At 34.9% G+C, this 21154-nt stretch overlaps 3 protein-coding genes across 3 annotated transcripts; 2 read left to right on the top strand and 1 right to left on the bottom strand.

The window, feature by feature from the left end:
- Positions 1 to 3470: 3470 nt before the first annotated feature.
- On the bottom strand, positions 3471 to 6189 carry LOC136807649 (potassium voltage-gated channel subfamily KQT member 2-like). The gene is given in 2 exon segments (XM_067064243.1): positions 3471 to 5254; positions 5257 to 6189. Coding segments are annotated over 2 exon segments (1713 nt in total). The 5' UTR covers positions 5705 to 6189; the 3' UTR covers positions 3471 to 3989.
- A 12309-nt stretch (positions 6190 to 18498) lies between these two features.
- Positions 18499 to 19159, top strand: LOC136807811 (MKI67 FHA domain-interacting nucleolar phosphoprotein-like). Its single transcript, XM_067064433.1, has 2 exons — positions 18499 to 18682; positions 18768 to 19159. Exons 1-2 carry the CDS (start codon positions 18499 to 18501, stop codon positions 19157 to 19159), a joined length of 576 nt encoding a protein of 191 aa, XP_066920534.1.
- An 803-nt stretch (positions 19160 to 19962) lies between these two features.
- LOC136807810 (ceramide synthase 6-like) lies at positions 19963 to 20657 on the top strand (the record flags this gene model as incomplete). The annotated part of the gene is made up of 2 exons (XM_067064432.1): positions 19963 to 20135; positions 20495 to 20657. Coding segments are annotated over exons 1-2 (336 nt in total), but the record flags the coding sequence as incomplete, so codon positions are not given.
- Between the last annotated feature and the right edge of the window lie 497 nt (positions 20658 to 21154).

The following is a 21154-nucleotide window of genomic DNA, read 5'->3' as shown; positions in this document are numbered from 1 at the left end:
ACCTAAAAACACTCTCCTACTTAGGGATAATTGAATTCTAAGCTCTCCACTAAAAGGGTGTTTGATTCCCCCCTAAGTTCTCATTTGTATAGAACCCCTGAACTCACCGTTCCCTCTTTTCATTTCTATGATTTACTCATCAAGGGAAATTTAAAAAGAAAAATAACAAAAATATAAAAATTAAAATGTTAACGAGTTTTCTTATTTTCAATTTTATCAATAATATTTTTCAAATTCCTTGATTAAGATAAGGAAAGTTTAGGAAGGAAAATTTGAAAAAGATAAGGTTTACCACATCCAATTTCCTTATTTGACCAAGTTGCTAAACTCGTATCCCTTCATTTTTCGTAGAATATCTTTCATTTTTATGTTTTTCAAAATGGGAATTGAAGAGCAAACAGACCTCTTTGAAATCATTCAAATTTGGTTGGTTCATTCCCTTGAATTAGACTTGACCTAGCTTATAAAATCACAGTATACAAGCTAATCTACCTGTCATGTGCTACAATTTATGAAAACCTGATGAACATGCTAAAAAAGATAAGGAATCAATTCCGAGAAGGGGTTGAAATATCGCGCTGAAAATTACTTGTTTCTTCTGCTTTAATTCCAGAATATTGAATTATTACTGAATTTGAAGAAGGTCAAAGCTCCATTTATTGATCCATATATAGAAAATTTTTCGAACATCTAATGGTATTTTTGTCTTGATTATCCGTCCAATATATTGATGCATATATACTTTATACAAACCTGATAACAAATGGTGTGTTACAGACTTAAACTATATGCCAATTCAGTGAAAAAGCTGAATTCTACGTCCTAATAAAACTGCGACAAATTCTATCTGTTGGTATTCAATTCCTTAATTTAAGAGGTAATTCTAATATTATCAAATACTGATTTTCACTTTAAAATTGAAGTTACTTATTTTTAGAATAGGCGAAATATCCCTGATTTATTCAAGCATGGAGGTATAAAGAAACCAGAAATAATTTTCTGGCTGGAGAAAACATTCAAAACAAAATTTAATGGATGACAAAATTGAACGCAAACTTATTTCGTGGAGCTAAATTTTATTTTATTATCGTATATTAGAAGGCTAGAAATCTTCTATGCTGATAGTAAGAATGTTCAGAGCAAACTTGAGTTCTACTAAAAAGTCGTATTTCATCGGGCGAGCCTAGAATTTCTTTTGAATTATTACATAAAAGAAATCAAAAGACTTTAACGACCAATTACCGACAAATTCATCTCCTGTCTTTCTTTATACCTCTATGATTCAAGGTAGGTTACTCGGTCTGTAGCTTTATTTTAGCTCTATTCAATTCCGGTTATACCGATGTCTCTTTTGAATAAACTTTGAATATAACTAGAGATTACTTAACATACACGTATTTTTCTTTATTAGAACCCAGTTTATAAGAACATTCACGCTAAAATTCGTCGAAAAATTAAGACAATCGTAAGAACATGCCCAGCCTCAGTTTGGAAAAAAATGACAAGAAACTACATTTTTTCCTCTTTTCAAGCAGTTTTAACCCAACTTAGACACCCCTGTCTCAGTGTCCCGGTGGAACCTTTTCCCTCAGTGGGGATGAAAATTTCTATCGAAATCCCAATGGGGATAGAAAATAATATTGATATAGTTCAACTCGGGACCTCGGGACCTCGGGACCTCGGGACCTGGGGGTGTGGGTTTTTTGGGTGAAGAGAACATAGCTCAACTCGGGACCTCGGGACCTGGGCTGTTTATTTTTTTTGGAGAGAATATTGATATAGTTCAACTCGGGACTTCGGAACTTGGGGTTAGAGAATGTTTTGGAGGAATAACATATCGGGTGTGCTTGTTCTGTAAAATACACTCAAAGAAAATCGCATCCCAGATTGTGTAAAAACTCCAACTCATCCGATTTTAAGTGCTTTTTATTTGCATGATATCGTCGATTTAGAGTAGACTGAAAAATTAAGAACACATTTAAGAGGCTGAAAATTGGTAAAAAAATAAGCACATCCAGGCTCAGCCAAACTTTAGGTGTTCTAATTAAAAAAAAACGTGTATACACACTTGAGGGTATATTTATTTATTTTAGGAGAAATCCTACATTCTAGAATATAGGTATTAGTGCAAATAAAAGTTAACAGCTCTCCTCAACACTCTTTAAGTGTCTATACTTTCAACAGGTAATTTCAATTTCATAGGGTATGACTCAAAAAGGCGCTTTACTTTTGAAATGGGAACCTCTATTGTGAAAAGAATTTGGTCATTACACGTTTTTTTCATAAGAACATCCAAAATTTTTCAACTTGGATATTCTTAACTTTTTGAGTTTTAAGCCTAAAAATGTTCTTGAGATGTTCTTGTTTTCGCCATTTTTTGAGTATTTTTGTCCATTTTCTTAAGAAATTGGGTGTTTTGTAGTCCGCAAAGCCTTAAAATGTTCTTAACATGTTCTTAACATTTTGGCTATCGAAGCCTTATGTTCTTATAAACGTTGGTTTTTGAGTACTTTCTCTTTATAAGATCATGAAATTTGACTTAAACCTAAGAACATATTGACGATAATCAGATTACAGAAATAAGTGAAAAAATGCAAATGTCAGCCGTAAGTGAATATTAAGAGAATGCGATAATTTCGAGAAATGGAGAAACCAGGGATATGATAAAGTCAAATTATACTGGTTCTTCAGAAAAACGTGAACGAATGAAAGAAGCTTATTGGTTTCAATTATAAATGATAATATTTTAGTAAAGACAAAAGTTTTACATTAAATTGACAATGAATATATATAGGAAAGAAAATATTACTTGAAATGATAATTGCATAGAAAATATGTTATAGAACCGTTTATTACCATACTGATATAACCTTGTCACAGTCGTAATCTTTGAATATGGCGAGCTCGTTGAAGGTGGTAAAGGTCAAATAAAAATAAATTTTTTGGGGAAAATCATCCTGAAACAGCATTTCTATGACGACCCCCACGTTTTATGTCTGGTGACAAAAATTACAAAATCTTTGATAGGGCAAATTTATGAAATGACCGTAATATTACCCCCTGTAATAAATCATGTTACCTCCAGAGTACAGACCCTGCTGTATATTATTATCCCTTACAATTGGAATGAGCTGGAGTTTTTATAAGATACTTCACTAATTGGTCATTTGAAGTGATAGAGATGACGCGTTCTTTAGAAAAAGTAATAATTACTGGTTAACGACCAACCAAATCAAATAAGAGCTTGTAAAAACTCCAGCTAGTCCCTTACAATTAGTTCTCCCAATGAGGCGCAAAAGACTAGCAAATAAGTGTTTATTTGCTTCACATTATAGATGCACATACATCTAATATTAACGGCCGCAATCTCGGGCAAAAGATCTGTAAACTTTTCAAAAATTCTTTAATATAGTGCCTTTTTGACACCTGGGAAATTCCCCAAATGAACCATAAGTGGTTATTTGGCAGAAGACACCTATACAGGCTTGCTAGCAGTCCTTGTGGTTTTTAGACTTCCAAAGACTGAAAATGACTGAAAATGACTGAAAATGGGTGAACTTCAGCCACACATGTGGTGGGTGCACCAGAGAGCTCTGAAAAGTTGTTTATGATTGATCAAACCATCTCAATAATATGGTCTAATAGATGTTTTCTCGAAAAAGTTGAAGAGCAAAACTCATTGAACCCTCAATATCTTCAATCTCAGACAAATAGCCTGAAGACTTTGCAAAAATTCATTTCCTTCAATGTCGAGTGAATTTGGCATATGGAATTGTTACCCAAACTCTTCAAATACAATAAAAACAACATTGGTCCTGGTAAAAATGGTTTTTCAGAGCTTATTTTGAAATTTTTCATGCATTTTTGAAAAGTCTACAACCTTTTTGTCCGGAATTGCAATTTCGTCTCGAATTTCTATGCACCACGGCTTAGAATCTCAATGCCCTCCCCTTATCGAAAGACGTGGGTAAACAAAAAAAAGGTTATACTTAGTTTATAGCATTGCAAAATGTTCGCTGCCTATTTAATTGGGTCAAATCAGATTCACTAAATGATTTGATCCTTTGTACATTCTTTTTCTTTTTTGTCGATTGTCCCTCTCGGATCTCTTCCATTGTGTATCTTAGCTCTAAAAGCTCTTGTTGCAGATTATTGATTGTTTCTCTCATTCCTTTAATGTTGGCTAACATCTCCACATGCGACATTGCATTCTTTTCCATCAGATCTTGCATATTAACGAATGGATGTCTCTTACTTTTGAACGATTTGATTGCAATTCTATAGTGTAATTTAAGGATGAAACGATAGATCGTCTTATATCGTCGATGTATGTTCTCCTGTATGCTTTCTTTATTACCATTTTGATGAAGTAGCCTAATGGTCTCTCGGCAGAAGGTTGATTTCTTGTCCGGTGATGCTGATAATTTTTGATATCCTTTTCTCGGCAACATGACATCTTCTTTCTTCAAAACATCTGCACGGTTATTATTCCGTTTCGTGACAATTTTCCCGATTTTCTTGATTCCTTCTTCTAAATGGATTAACGGATTCGAAACTGGTGAACACGGTGTTTGTATAGCGGCTTGATATTTCTGAACTTGCGTTTCTGCATCTGGTCGTATTTTGGAGATTTTGGGTAAAGAGAATCGACGCGTGCGTGGCTTTAGGGGTGGTGAAGGTAAACGGTTCGGAAATTTTTCAGTTAGCAAAGGAATCAACCCCTCTGTTTCATCATCCTCATCATTGTCACGAAGTTTTGATAAAAGAAAGTTCCAAGTTGCTTCAAACTTATCATTACCTTTTTGCAAAGCATAATTTCGCCACATTGTTTGAATAAGATAAGCAGCAGGATTCCGTACTTTAATGTAACGTTTTTCTTTCTTTTGTTGCAGTGCGAATCCCGTACCCAAAATGCCGGCCGGTAAAGAGAAGAAGGCACATCCGATCAAAGCGAAAAATGCGCAGAAGAGTTTGCCAGCCCAAGTTACGGGAGCAAAATCACCATATCCTACTGAAGTGACCGTAATGGCAGCCCAATAGAGTCCGTCCGCCATATTATTAATGGATACCTCCTCTCTAAGTTTGTCATCATTTTGACTGATATGTTTCTCACATAAGTATACCAAATAGGTAGCCGAAAACATCAGTACAAATCCTACAAAATATACAGTGATTAATTCTTTGCAGTGCTTCCGTACAACGTTTCCCATTGTCCGTATATCTCCACGTTGCCGGTCTACTCTCAGTATACGGAAACTTGCATGAATCGAGTTACACGAAGAATGGTTGCAAATGAGTTACCATTGACTTGCATTAGCAGTGTGATAGCCGTTGATAAAATCACAAAAATATCAATCATCATATATAGAGACATCAAAAAGTTGAGTCGACCTTTAATACCTTGATATCTTGAGATATAACCACACGACCATAATCGGAATGCGAATTCTAACGAAAACCAAACTAATAAAAACATTTCGAACTTGATAACAACACCATGCAACGCTTTTTCAAGACTTTCAATCGTATGCAGTACACCAACTATAAGGCTACCAGTTATCAGTAAAAGCGATATTGAATGATACATGACCGCCCATTTCGTATTTGGGCGCTCGAGCAAGCAAAACATCCATTTTTTCATGACTCGATAGTTTAGAGGTAATTGTTCTTCCTCATATTCAAGAAGAGATGCCTTTTTCTCCATCTTCCAGAATTTTCTGAGAAACAATTTATCCTTATATATGCTGTTTGATCAAATGTTTACCACGGTGTTATGTTTTCACAGGGTGTTGACTGAATCTGGAAATTCTCCCCGTTAAGTTTCTAATGAAGACTTCACCCTACTGTGAAGTGACATGTAGAGTTATCCTTCCGTTATCTCCGTATGTTGCCCTTCCTCTTCTAATTTTGATCAGAATGTCATGGATTCCTGCTTTTTATATGTTACATTTCCCAGTGTTGAAGATGAAATTTTCTATTGATAATCTCAACCTTTCCGCTAATGGGATAGAGATATTTCCTCGATAATAATAACGTTTTAATCGTCTTTGAGTCGTTCTCCGTCCCTAATAGAATCACTATTTTCTCTATTATTATGTCTATAGTTGTTTTTCTACCTTTTTCACTAAATTATATACCCAAAGAGAAGAAAAAGTAATCATTTTTAGTCCTTTTTTACGTTTTGCCCACTTGCTGATTTTGTTTTGGGCTTGATTTTTTCTCCTTAGTTTTCCATTTATAGTTTCATATAGAGATAGCAAAATTTTATTGAGAAAAATATTAGAAAAAAAACAACAAAGAGATAGATAACACAGCACAATGAAAAAATAAAATACAAAAAAAAGAAAAAAAAGTAACTCACAAAAAAATTCTGGAAAAGTTATTAATTTTTTTTAACACTGAAAATTTGTAACAAAATGGAAAATAGAAGATTTGGCCCACGATAACATTGAGAAAAAACATTGAACAAAAAAGGAGATTAAATTTCAAAATCCCGATTGATGTTAAATATGCTTATTTTAAGTCTTAACATCAACAAAGAAAAGCTTTGCCCTCTTCTGCAGAAAAAGAACAAGGGAACGACGGGAAAATGAATTCTAAATTAATATTTTCTGTGTTTATTGAAACCTTAAACAAGAGCCACAAAGATGTGGTTAAATATTTCCTCCAATAGCTCAGAGCATAGATTGTAGTCGCAGTCGAACCCCACAGATTATCCTAAAGCCCCAACTTAGTAACTTAAATTTATTAAAGCCTTTATATTAAGCAATATCCGATGCAAAACAAAATACAACCATATTCCTGCTAAAAATTGTCGTTATTTCATAGACATGTTCACAGATGATATAAGTCTAAAAACTTGTTAAAAAATTGCATGCAAATGATAACCATTTTAACACAAAAATAAATGTATTTTATTCAACTAATATTGGTTTTTACCTTCATTAAGGAAATAAAATCTTAGATTTACAAGTTGATATTATTCTAAGACTCATCTGAGTAAGAAAGTGCCAAAATATCTTGAGACTGTCTACTAAGGGACTAATATAGAAATATGGCAATATGAATTTGGGAGATATCGAAATATGTTGTACACATTAGTTTTATATGAAAAACTTCCTTGTCATCAATATTTTAAAAAGCACCCATATTATACCATCCACAAATAAAAAGTTACTTAAAAATGGATCTCCTTCTTTACAGATTTAGATTTCCAGTGCACAACATCTGTTACATTAGTATTCATGTGATAATATACCAAATTGTCAACCTTGAAATTGTCACATTTAGTTACAGTATTGCTAAATATTTACAACACTTTCCAGCATACTTTTTTGTGAAATTTGTGTCTTGATAAACTAAACTCCATGACATTTGTATCATTGATCATTAAATCACATCTTGGAACAATAGAGTTCCTTGGTTCAATTATTGCAAGAATGTTGTTAATCTTTGTTCATATTCTCATTATGTGCAACATTATCATTACATCATTGCCAGCAAGTTACATTGTATTGTCAGCTTTAGAGGTCGTCAAACTTTGTTGAATTTGTAATCCTGGTACCTGAATGTGAAAAGAAAGAAAAATTCAAAATTTCATAATGGGAAATAATCTCTTTACAGTAATCAATGCCAAATGTGTGGTCATTCGCTGAAATCTCTCAAAAAAAAAGACTTTAAAAAAGTGAGACTCTGCTTGATGGTTTGAGCTATGTTTGCCATGCATATATACTGAGCCATTAAAGAAGTTTACGAGAACGTACAAAAAGAACCCAGGGTACGTACAATAAGGTACACTGGGAACATACAATAAGTTTGACGGGAAACATACATAAGGTTCACGGGGAACATACAATAAGGTTCACAGGGAACGTACAATAAGGTACAAGGGGAACGTACAATAAGGTACAAGGGGAACGTACAATAGACCTTTTTTCAAAGAGCCCACCCTGTTGAATAATTATGTAGTCCAGCAGAAAAACAATGATAAAACCATGCATAATTATTACAATATGCATGATACAGTAATTATGCATGGCTCTATCATTGTTTTTATGGCTGGAGTACATAATTATTCAACAGGACGTCCTCTTTGAAAAAAGGTCTATAAGGTACAAGGGGAACGTACAATAAGGTACACGAGGAACGTACAATAAGGTACACGAGGAACGTACAATAAGGTTCACGGGGAACATAAAATAAGGTTCACGGGGAACATACAATAAGGTACACTGGGAACCTACACTGGGAACATACAATAAAATACACTGGGAACATACAATAAGGTAGAAGAGAACATAAAATAAGGTTCACGGGGAACGTATAATAAGGTACAAGCCAGTATGGTATTTTCGAAAGCAAATTTAGCCAAATGGAAGCTAAAAATCGATGGATTATGGAGTCATTCACGCCAAGCTGGAATTATTACTTTACGCCAACTGAAAATCAAACAATCTTTGTAAGTGCCCTTACGCCAATGCGCCAAAAACGTTTCAGTTGTACGCTGAAGAACTTCAGCGTTAGTTCAATAATAGTACAATAAAGGTACACAGGGAACCTACAGGGAACGTACAATAAGGTATATACACGGGGAACATACAATAAGGTACTGGGGAACGTACAATAAGGTACATGGGGTACGTACAATAATTTATACGGGGAACTGCACAATAAGATACACTGGAACGTACCATAAGATACACAGGGAGCGTACAAAAAGGTACCCAGGAACACACAAAAAGGACCAACGGAGAGCGTACAAAAGGTACCCTGAAAGCATTCAAAAAGGACCATGGGTAGTGTACAAAAAGGAAAACGTACCAAAGGATCCCAGAGAGCGCACAAAAGATACAAGGGAGGGGAGCATACAAAAAGGTAAACAGGGAGTAAAAGCATCTATTATGATATATTTTCTTTTTAGTATCTGGCATCAAGGCTAAAAATGGGGCACTGAGAAGAGTACAAGCTTTTCCAAGTTTTGACCATTAATATCTAGACAATATATACATGATGGAAATCAGAAAGAAATTTATGCTCACCTTCTTCTCAAGTCAAGATAGGAATGGTTTGGATTTCCATGTGTTTCAGCTTCTTTCTCCACCCTTCTTCTTCTCCTTATGGGAAAGACAATAAATTCAGCACACATGAGAGAAACTCAGGCAGTCCTCTGAGCTTTACACACAATCATTTGTTTTATGAAAAGCTGGTAAAAACAAACCCCTGGCTGCCATATTTTGATAGATTGATACTATTTTTTTCCCCGCTAAATCTTCGCGACGATTTTTAGTCACGTGACTGAAGAGCCTAGTCATAATGTGCAGCACGAATAAAGAAAACATTAACATCGAAAATGGAAAAGGAAAAAGGCCGTTTTAATAAATATTCCCCTATAGTAGGGAAATATTTAAAAATATTCCCCTATATAGTAGTAGGGAAATATTTAAAAATAATTTAATCTCATGTTTAGGGAAAACGTTGAAAAAGAATAAAGAAATTAATGTGAACATGTGAAAATTATTTAAAAAATCCCTGTAAACGATAAAAAATTTTCCTGTTGAATTGAAGGTACCGCAATTCCATAAGATTACGACATAATTGTAATCATATCGACTTAATTTCGATGAAAAAATTTCGGTAGCGTTGTAAGGGCTCTTCTTTTTTCCAGGGTATATTTGTATAAGCCCATTTTTTTCTCACTGTCCCGCCCGCTAAAGCTCAGCAACAATCACCTGACAATCATCCGATTGCTAAGGCCAATTTCAAAATTCATTGCCGCAGAGCGTCTGTTGTCATTCTGATTTGAGATTTTCAAACCCGCTGCTGCGATGGAGTGTGAGTGGAGAGGGAGACAAACAGATAATACGTACTACAAATAGATACTTACTTTATCTCACTTTCAAGAAATGCAATCCATATACAAATTCAATAAGATATTTGGGAAATACAAAGATAAGATTTTCATGGGATGCAACTGAGTTAGGGACTCATTTTCCAAGTTCCTGTAGATTTCTTTCTCGTAAGGTTCGGGTAAGGTTGCATCAATAAGGGAAAAAATATCCAACACTCGTGTTTACTTTGCACGATGGTATGTAGCCCGGGGGGGGGGGTGGGAGGGGTCACTGACCTTGACGACCGACGGGGATGTGCCGCTGGAGTTTCAAAAGTCGATCCTGTCAGAAATGAAATTTGATGAAAGATAGACCCTGTCAGAAGAAAAATCCGATGAAAAACCTACCCTGTCAGATTCTACTGTGGAAAACCTATTCCCTGTCAGATTCTACCCTGAAAAACCTACCCTGTCAGATTCTATGTTAAAAACCTACTCTTTATACACGTTTTTCGCGTGTTTCGTAAAGTATAACGTGATATCAACATTTACAGGCTAAAAAACTACAGCATTGCATAAACATTAAACCTCAATACCTGGAAAACCGACCAAAAGAATCGACGACGAGAGTTATGAAATTACAAAGTAAACATATCTTTAATATTATTCAAAATCATCACTCTCTACTTCCACAAAATGTGTTTCAAAGCTAGAAAGGTCATACAAGAACAAATAGGACGCTAATAAAGTTTCAAAAAGCGTAATAATGATACGTAGATAAATTTCAGATATCCGTTTCCAGGATTACCGTAGGATCGCATAAGATTCCGATTCCCGCTCTAGCATTACTGGCGCTTTTCCGGGATCATTCCGCTAGTTTTCCCGGGCATACCGGCAGAAAAAAGTGAATCAATCCAAGCTGGCAAATCATAAAACGCAAAAAAGGAGTAATGTTTTGATTATTTTTATAATCGGCCAACTTGTTTCATTATTTTCAACTAGTCGGAACTAACTATCATCTGTTTTCAAGTGGCAAGTGGAATGTTATAGCAGGAATCGGAATCTTATGTGATCCTACGGTAAGGTTCTCAAAATCAGAACTGATGAAGTCTAGGTTTGAAAGGATTATTTTGCAAGTATAAGCTTTAAAACGACGCTTTTACAAAGAGGACGAGAGGATGTCAATGAGACTAATACAGAAGAGTTGAGAGTATTGTTCTGTTCTACAGCTGTTCTAAGCCTACAGTAGAATGTCTCAACGATATGAGAAGAAACAAAACATAACAGTTGAAATAAAAAATCTGAATCAAAATCTGGAAACAATGTTGTTAGTACCACTATTCAGCTGGACATTTATTCTAAATAGTTCAATAAAGGTATCTTTGAAATTAGCCTCGATCCCTTTAAGAGGGCGCAATGGCGGGCGTGTGGTGCGAGACAACAGCAGCAAAGCGCCTGTGTTGGCCGTGTGATAAGTATTTGCAAAAAGCTGTTTGTCCCTCGCAGGGGTCTGCTCACCGCCGCGTCAAAACGATTTGCAAAAGAACCCTACATTGTCTACATGCAAAAACGGCGAAAACAGACCCTGTCAGATACACATCATGAAATTGCGCCCCTATCAGATCAGGATTTTGCAATTTTAGACACCCTGCCAGTAATTCTGCAACACTGAAAAAGGTACCCTGACCAGCGGCACGGTCCCATACCTATTTTTGCCTAAGTGCCTCCCCGGGGTATGTAGTCCATGTACTATCTCAAAAGTAATTTATTCAGGATTGACAGTCGAACGGAAAGTTAACTTAACTCCCGAACGGGAAGATATTCCCGATTATGTTTCGAAAAAATCTTGGCAACCAAACGGGAAGATAGAGAATTCTTCCTAATTTGGAAGATCTGCCGGTTTAGGAAGGTTTGAATTCTTCAAAACAGAAACGGCGAAACAGACTTCCCGATTCAGAAGAAAATCCTTCTAAAATTCAGAAAATCGTTGCCTCAATATGAACACAAGCATCTTTTTGAAAATCTGCTGTTCACGTATATTCAACCTAGAAATTTTGATCTGTTGGTCTCAATGCTGGAAAAATCCTACTCCTAGAAATTCATCTCTGTTGTTCTTCGATTCCTGAGACCCTAGTTTTGTACCCTGTCCCATAGAAAATTTGACCTGCTGTTCTTGGGTTTGTACCCCGGGGGGGTACTAGGTTTGCGAGGTGACGGGTATGTCCGAGCCAAAAATCGAAAATCGACCCTTTGAGAGACAAAATTTTGGTGATTTATGGACCCTTTGAGAGACTTTTTCCTAAATTTTGGTCCATTTTTTTCAAATTTTGGTTTGATTTTCACCAAATTTTGGTCAAAATTCTTGGAAATCATGACCCTTTGAGAGAGAAATTTTTGATTTTTGTGATTTTGGGACCCTTTCAGAGACTAACTTTTGAATTTGTACCCCTTTGAGAGACTTTTGAGGAATGAGAAAAGGTACCCTTATGGCTTGCACATACCCGGCACCCATTTTGCCTAAGTACCCCCCCCCCGGGGTTTGTACCCTGTCTAAGTGTCTCAAAAATTTTGATCTGCTGTTTTTTGTCTGCACCCTGTCTCACTGTCTCAAAAAATTGATCTGCTGTTCATGGGTTTGTACCCCTATCTCAATGTCTAGAAAATATAATCTGCTATTCTTCAAAAATATCCCGACAGTCTGTACCTTGTCACTCTTGTCTCATGAAAATAACGAAACGAAACAGCAGATGGATAAAATATTCATTATAAATTTATGTTCACCGATGACGTCATTACCTAGAAAATGCTATCTGTTGGTCACTGATGACGTTATCACCTGTATGTATAATAGAACAACATACAGTATGTTTTGAAGTAAATTGACCCTCCTAGAAAATGAGACCTGCTGTTCACTTTTTCATAAAAAACCGTCTCCTAGCAAAAAACAGCAGATATTTTGTAAAAATGGCTCGTGTCGAATGCTTCTGATATGAAGCACTTCATTTGTCGTTTTTCAATCAAACTGTTAACATGACAAATGTTTGATCACGTTTGATGACGTCATAGCTCGGCTTTTTGCTAACTCGGTTTTCTAACTCGGTTTTTCTAACTCGGGAATTCCGAGCCTCGTTATGACGGGTGACGGGTGGCTCGCGGGCGCCAGAGAGTGCTTACTCTTGGTACCACACCTGACTCTAGGCTTTGTCTTCATCTTGCCATTTTCTTTTTCTTTGTATAATTGTTTGTTTGAATGTTTTGTTGTTTTGTATCATATTTGTTGGTATTGTCGGTCGAGCAATTGGGGTGTGATGATGTTTCAGCTTTTGCTGAGATTATGTTGAGGGTAGTGTTTTGATCCATGAGAGATTTTCAAACTTTTCTTAGATATAATAGTGAGGTTAAGTATACCGGGATAATCACGACGACGGACGAAAAATATAATAGGCTAGTGGAAATACGAAATTTGATTGGTTGAAACTCACTAGCCTGTTAAATTTTCGTTCGTCGTCGTGATGTTACCGATTTACTTAACCTCACTAATTATAAAGACACTACGGAGGAGGAAATATCTGGCGAGATGGAGTTTGCGAAAGACCACTATCAAATCTTTATACAGAAGATCTTATTTTGAAAAATTTCAATGGTGGTGCACTTGGCAAATCCCAAACACGCGATTGTTTATTTCTTTTGTCGGGTCCGTCTGTAAAATGCTATAACAAATCCATATTATAATTTTAACGCCCTCATTCTTACAAGTCATCTCTGATATTATGAGCTCGTAATATGTAATGCTGTAAATAACATCTTAAGTTAGAGCCCGGCTGAATATATGAAAGTGGTGTGGTCTGATGCGGTGCAGAGAGTTATCGTCTCCTTGGTCTCTTGTCTTTGATTATTGTGCATAGTAAACAGTTTAAACAAACGTCCTTCGACCTTCCATTCAACAGGTTTCACCAATTTTAATTTTTTATATAGCGATATTTATTTTGAAGGCTTTTTGTCCCTAAGTTCTCATCTTTTCATTTCTTTTATGTTTTAAATGGCCTGTTTTCATTCTACATTCATCGTGCGGCCAATATGTTTGGTTTTTCCAAAGGAAAAAAGGTATAGGGGGCTTTATAGCCTGGGAATCCATGCTATGTAGACAGGCAGCTGATTACATTAAAAAAAGTGAATAAGTGAAAATTCGAGGGACAAATATTGAGTACTTATTTTGAAATCTTTATAGTAGTCGCGCGGCTGAGGTCGAAAAACGTTTCATTTCGTGATACATCTTTTAGATTCCAAAAAAAACAACGGAAACTCGCGAATTAGTATGTGTAGATTACAAAATCAAAAAGTTTCCACGATATTATGTGCAAGTAACGAGTAATTGGCGATTTTTTGCGTTTCCAGGCAAAATTGCAAGGCCTGGAAATTCATGATTTTTGGGGGGTCTTCAAATTAAAAAAAAGACCTATATCACATGATAGAGCTCTTGAAACTGAGCAAAAAAGTGTATTACACCAAAGTCCCAACTTCTCTAGATCAAAATTTATTGGCCTATTTGTGGTAAAAAACTGATGGAAAACAGGGAATTTCCCCACAATCTGCATTAATTTATGCAAAATTAAACACCTTTTTGACCACAAATAGGCCCATAACTTTTGATCTAGAGAAGTTGGGACTTTGGTATAATACACTTTTTGAAACCAAATGTTTCATTTTTCCGTGAACTTTGAACCCTTCAAACTTTTTTTCTATATATGCTAAAGCGTTCCGGTTTTTACTAAATGAAAGCCCGTGATCTTAGCTTTCCAGCGGTATGTATAAACACTGTGGACACGGGCTAGACGGCAAATTGGTAAAATGCCGAAAGTTTTGCAACATTTTGAAAATTGTTTGCCGACGGGAGAAAAACATTTTGCAACTATCGATGAACAAATGTGTCTGGAAAAGGAGGAAAATGTATTATTAGGCTGAAACTTTGTATGTTTATCAGAAAAAGGGTGAGGAATTAAAAAATCACATTCGCCTGCATTCGTGGGCTTAATTTAGTTCTTTCATTTTCATGTATTTTTTTTCACTTTTTTGCTTCTTTTGCATGGGAATGTCCCAAAAAAAAGTTTTTATTTCTGCCGAAATGGATTTTCTTTTCATTTGGGGTTTCTCCTTTCAGAAAAAACTTATTCTTTAGGGGTCACTCACATATTGATTCTTCCCACGACTAACGTCAAATTGACGCGTCTGGCAACTTTCTGAAAAAAAGAAATTATCTCCATTATTTTTTAAATGTAAACTGCCTGAGCAAGCCGTAGCGAAATTAAAGATGGCTGACAAAACAACAATGAAAGTGAAGGAGAAAATTTTCATCGATTTTTGATAATTTTTGAACTTTGACGTTAAGAGGTGGGGGTGGGGGGTTTTCAAATAAGCGTCAATTTGACGTTAGTCGTGGGAAGAATCGATATGTGAGTGACCCCTTATATACTCATAAGTTTTTGTTCCTCCATTTCCAGAGGCCCCTTGAAAATGGGTCCTACCACCTTTTTTGACTCATTTCAACCTTTTCCAAGCTACTTTTCTTCAAAAACAAAAATAAAACAGTGCAATGTCTTCTTTTTAAAAAAATTAATCTGATAAATATACTAAATATTTTACAAATATTTTTATATAATAATATTCTAACACCATCAAAGAATTCTCCCTCCAAATTTCAGGTCTCTAGCTACACTAGAAAAAGATAAATGCAAAATTGAAGAAGCATGACTGGAAAATTTCTTTTTTTTCTTTTTTGACACATTTTTCGAATTTTTCCAAGCTATTTTCCTAACCTTTTTTTTGACATTTTTAGTCAAATTTTTGACACTAAAATTTGAATATCTTTACAACCACTTATCCTCTGGAGGCCTATGACCCCTCATTTTCTTTCTTTTTCAAAGCTCTACAAGATAGGATAGGTTTTGAAAAAAAAAATTAAAATTTGAAAAATCTTCTGGAGTTGCTATTTATTATAGTTTAGAGAGTCAGAAAAATTTACTCGGCGTGTTTAAAAATCTTTGCCGGACGTGTCCGAGAATAATTTATTAATTGATGACGTCACAAGCAAAAGTGAAAAATTGATGTTGCAAAATTTCAAAGTTTTATTATACCATTTGAAGCGTTTTTTATGTAGATTTCAAATCACATCAATCTTAATAAGGGGTCACTCACATATCGATTCTTCCCACGACTTACGTCAAATTGACGCTAATTTGAAAACCCCCCCCCACCCCCACCTCTTAACGTCAAAGTTCAAAAATTTGAATATGAAAATTTATTGAGGTCCGTAGCTCTTCTATGACGTCATTTTTGAAAAAATGCCTCATTTTATAAGGAATTACAATCTCAATTTTCTCGAGTTAGGCTGAGAAATATACCCGTTTAATTGTCTTCTATATAGTTTTTGACGAGCTTTCGAATGGTGTAAATTGTTTTTCGATTTGATGACTTTTAGGATCAGTAGGTATATGGGAACAAGAAAAGTCAACTCGACGTTTGTCCCAAAGTCGTCCAGATTTTAGATGTTGTCAGCTGCCTGTCTAATGATTTCTTCTTTGATAAACTGATGGCAAAATGTATAGCATGGTACGGGCTGATAGTTTGAATTTCCCAGATCCTAAAAACGGTTGAAAACATAGCCAATCAAATTTTGTTATTCTTTTAATGGTCACACTTTCTTAGAGAAAGCGCAAGTTTCAAAATTTGGTTTTTATTTTAGTAAGTGAGGACAGCGCTAAATTCGAATTTCCCACTGTAAAAAATGTGAGTCCAATATTGGACTCACAGCTCGAACCCGTCTTGTGTACATCAAATTATAAAAAAACACACGACGGGTCTCCTGTCTCCCTTTACTGAAGGGGGCATTAGGCTGGGACTATTTTTCAAAAGATATGGGCAAAAAAAGGCGCTTTTTTGGGTGATAATTAACATTTTACTTAGAACCTTTAAATTCTCTTACCCCAGCCCAGTCAGGATTAGCCTGGGTATCCAGACTCAAAATTTCAGAAAAAACACTTTTACCTCAACATACAAAGTTTCTAAAATTTTAGAGTCATGGTGCAACTGTAAAAGTCTGATACAGTTTGAATGGCACTTTCTGGGAGTGAACCCTTGTTGACAGAATCTCAAAACTTTGGAAACCCAGGCAGACACACATACAGTCAGGGCCTCCTTGGTCTTTTATAATGTTAGTTCGGATAGAATAAAAACATACCTGATCAACACAACCAAACCTTCTGTCTTGCGTTTACTCTTTCCTTCCCAACAACTTTCGCTTTTGCTTATGTAGGTTTTAAAATCCACAAGTAATGAACCTCTTATAGCTTTATCTGAATAAATCTGGTTGAAAACCTTCTGTCAGATTTTATTCCGTACTTGTTGTCCAGGTATGAACAAACACTACTAGGTCAAAAAACATTGATTAGGCCCATGTTCAATGTTTTTCATTGACTGTTAGCAAGTTTTATTGACTGTCGAATGCAAATTATTGACAAAAAATATTTTACATTGGCTGTCAATCAATTTTCTTGAAAACTAATAGAATATATTGACGGTCAATATTAACAGTCAATTTTTTGCATTGACTTTTCATTACTTATATTGACAATCGATACAAAACATTGACTTTAAAAAGGGGAAATATTGACAGTCGATTAAAAATATTATTTGTCAATAATTTGCTCTTGACAGTCAATAAAACTTGCTGAAAGTCAATGAAAAACATTGAACATGGGCCTAATCAATGTTTTATGGCTTGGTAGTGAATGAACTACGCAGCTGCTAGCTTACTCTACCATTTTAGAATCTCATATTTGTGGTTCAAGTAATTTTGACAAGTTACTCGCCCACAGAATCAGAATCCAGACGTTTCTCGCATATTCGTTTGCCGTAGGGTAAAAATGAGAAATGCGAAATTGATTAGGCAAAATCTTTTTGAAAAATCACCCTACAAGGTTTGACTGCATCTTTTTATTCCACGAAGCAATTGCTTCCAAATAAAAAAATATATTAACAATGAATGGTTCAGCTTTCTAGAAATCCAAACTTGAATAGCATAGCTTTTACCAAAAAATAGCACTTTAGGATCAGAAACAGTCAAAAACCAGCTATGAGTTACAGTAATTTGTTCCTTCCATGTTTTGATCTGAAATTTTCAAGAGAGGTGTGGCCAACATAGTTCCCTTGCTTATAATTTATAAGCAAAGTAAAAGTTGTATTTGTATTTTTAGGTATTGCAGTACCCATTCCATTTAATTTATTCTTAAGATTTTTTAGTATAACACTACATCACTAAACAACACAATGTCTGAAACTGACCCCCTGGCAAAATTGGATCATAAACAGTGTCCTTTGCAGGCTGTCCTAGCCTAAATCCAAACAATAATTCTCCAAACAAAAGAAGAATTTCCAAAGAAGGGTTATTAATTAATAAGTTGTTGGGCAATGATACTGAAAATGCTTTTCTCCAAAATCATAGCTAGAATTGTCAGCATATATTCCTTAATTTTCCTGTTCATGTTAAGAAACGATATTTTACTGCTTACAATACACACATGTCAACAAAAAGATTTTAACAGGGATAGATGTTACTGGGTTTAACATAACAAACATTCTGAATTTTATCTAGGGTTTACCAATCAAATAGAACTACAATGGGAAAAAAGAAGACAGTAGCGAGCGATGAAAACATTGCTCTTGATGTTGAAAAACAAGAAGAATTCAACAAAAACCTTGAAGAACTCAATGACGAAGAAATAGATTATGGAACGATCTATGTTGGTCATCTTCCAAGAGGGTTTTATGAGGATGAAATGAAGGCTTATTTTTCTCAATTTGGTACAGTCAGTAAGGTGCGTCTAGCCAGAAGTAAAAAAAACTGGTGGCTATAAGGGATATGGGTATGTTCAATTCACCAATTCAGATGTTGCAAAGATTGCTGCTGATGCGATGAATAATTATTTGATGTTTGATAGACTTTTGAAATGTCAGTATGTGGCTGAGGAAGATTTGCATCCCGCTATTTGGAAAGGTTACAACAAGAAATTTGTTTGGGCAGATCGTACCAAGAAACACAAGAAACTGTACAATAGAACAAGGACTGAAGATCAATTAAAGAAAACAGCTGACAAGCTGATCAAAAAGGATAACACACGTCGTAAGAAGCTGTTGGAACTTGGCATCAATTATGAGTTTGGTGGCTATGAGGGGGCAATGAAGAAGAAAAAGGTTGCTAAGACACCTAAGACGAAAACAGCCAAATCCAAAATTTCAAAGAAAACTCCTAAAAAAGAGTTGTCAGAGGCTGCTCTCTAAAAACCCTTTTTGATGAAAATCTGGAGTTTTTTAACTGAATGAAAATATCTATATTGAAATGTTTTCAAATTACTAGAGCTGTGTGTCCCATGCTAATCATGGAGGTCAATTTGTGAAAATCTAACATGACCTTTAAAACGTGTTATAATGATTTAGGTCATGCAGTATCTTATTACATTTTTAAATAGTGTTTTTTATTGTATCTGAAAAAAAAAACAATCTCTGGACTTGATATTATAAAGTTTTTGAACGTTTTGTTATTGAACTATTTTTTATTATCATATGACATAAGGTTTCTCTCTTATTTGCAAAAAAGAGGGCCAGTATACAGTATGGTCAAAATTACACCAATCTAGCTTTGTTGCAAAAATGATGTTGTTGATAATTTGTTTTATGCTCTTCTAAATCTCTTTTTGATATTCAGGGTGAACGTCTTGAAGTGTAATGTTCCTTTATATTGCAATAACTATTGAGTTTTATGCACCTTGATAATTAATTTATGGTTCTCTTTTTTCTAAATAGAACGTTTTTGCCCTTTATTCCTTTGTCTTATTTTGTGATAATCTGCTTTTATTCCAACACAAAATGTTATAGATTACAAAGTATAGATTGGTGAAATTTTGAATTTTTTTTCTTCCTTTTTTGCTTCAAGCTTTTGTGCAAATTTCTAAATAATTCAAGGCTTGAGATATATAGTTTGGCTTGGGGTAAAATTAGTTTGTGTTTATTTCTTGAACTCTATATTTTTTAGCTGCTAACATTTATCTTATTTTCAGGAAAAAAAAGTTAAAAGGAATATAAAAATGGAAGCTATATCAAGCATAATATGGAATGATGATTTCTGGCTTCCAGAAGGATTCACATGGAAAGATCTTGAAATGACTCCCGGTGGTATACGCCATCCACAATTCTCAGATCTTTATTACGTACCAATCATCGCACTGGTTTTATTACTCATTAGAATCATCTTTGAAAGGTATTTCCAATCAAGTTACTGATTTTAACAATCATAATAATGTCAACAAAATGGCTGCAAATTATTTGCTTAATATTTTTCTATTCTGTATTCATTAGAATAATCTTTGAAAGGTATTTCCAATCAAGTTACTGATTTTAACAATCATAATAATGTCAACAAAATGGCTGCAAATTATTTGCTCAATATTTTTTTATTGACACTTCATTCACAAAAACGAAACAGCTTGATATATCTGTCTAAATTCATATGTAGGGCATTTCATTGAGCTTCATCAGGCCAGAGTTGAATTCAATCAATTTTATCTTTATAGTAGAACTTATACTTATTAGAGTTTAAAAAGCATAATTGTTTTTTAGATTTATTGCCCTCCCGTTCTGTGTATATCTTGGCATCACAAACACGACCTCTAAATATGAGCAAAATGCAATTTGTGAGAAAGTTTTCAAAGAAGTGACAGCAAACCCAAAGAAAGAACACATTGATGGATTAATCAAACAACTTGGGTGGAGTCAAGGAAGGGTACAAAGATGGTTTCGCAAAAGGAGAAAGGCCAACCAATTACCGTTATTGAAGAAAGCCACTGAGAGTTGTTGGAGATGTGTTTTTTACTTTTGGTTGTTTTGTTTTGGAGGGTACACCATCTTGCCAACTGATTGGTTTTATGATACACGTCAATGGATGATTGGTTATATTAGAGAAGTAAATTTCACTTTCAGAAAATAAGGCTTTATAATATGTAAGATGATCCATATCATGGAAGCCAAGTTGGAGATTAGGAATGGGCAACTCTAGAAAAAATAAAAGTATTAAAAATCTTATAAATCTACTGTGTCCAAGAGACAAAAGGAAATGTTGAGGGTAATCATTGAACAGAAACCAGCAATAATATATATCCTTCACAATGGTTTCTCACAGTAGAGTTTACAGTGTAATTATCCTCGAAACTTAAGACATCTGATGGACCACTTCGGTCATCTGGTTTGAGAGCTTCTTTGGTTTACCTTTTGACATTGATA

This window comes from Clytia hemisphaerica, unplaced genomic scaffold (assembly GCF_902728285.1).
Source record: "Clytia hemisphaerica strain Z4C2 unplaced genomic scaffold, Clytia hemisphaerica genome assembly, whole genome shotgun sequence".
NCBI lineage: Eukaryota > Metazoa > Cnidaria > Hydrozoa > Leptothecata > Clytiidae > Clytia > Clytia hemisphaerica.
The sequence above is the reverse complement of the archived record's forward strand: the minus strand, read 5'-3'. Positions and strand labels throughout refer to the sequence as shown.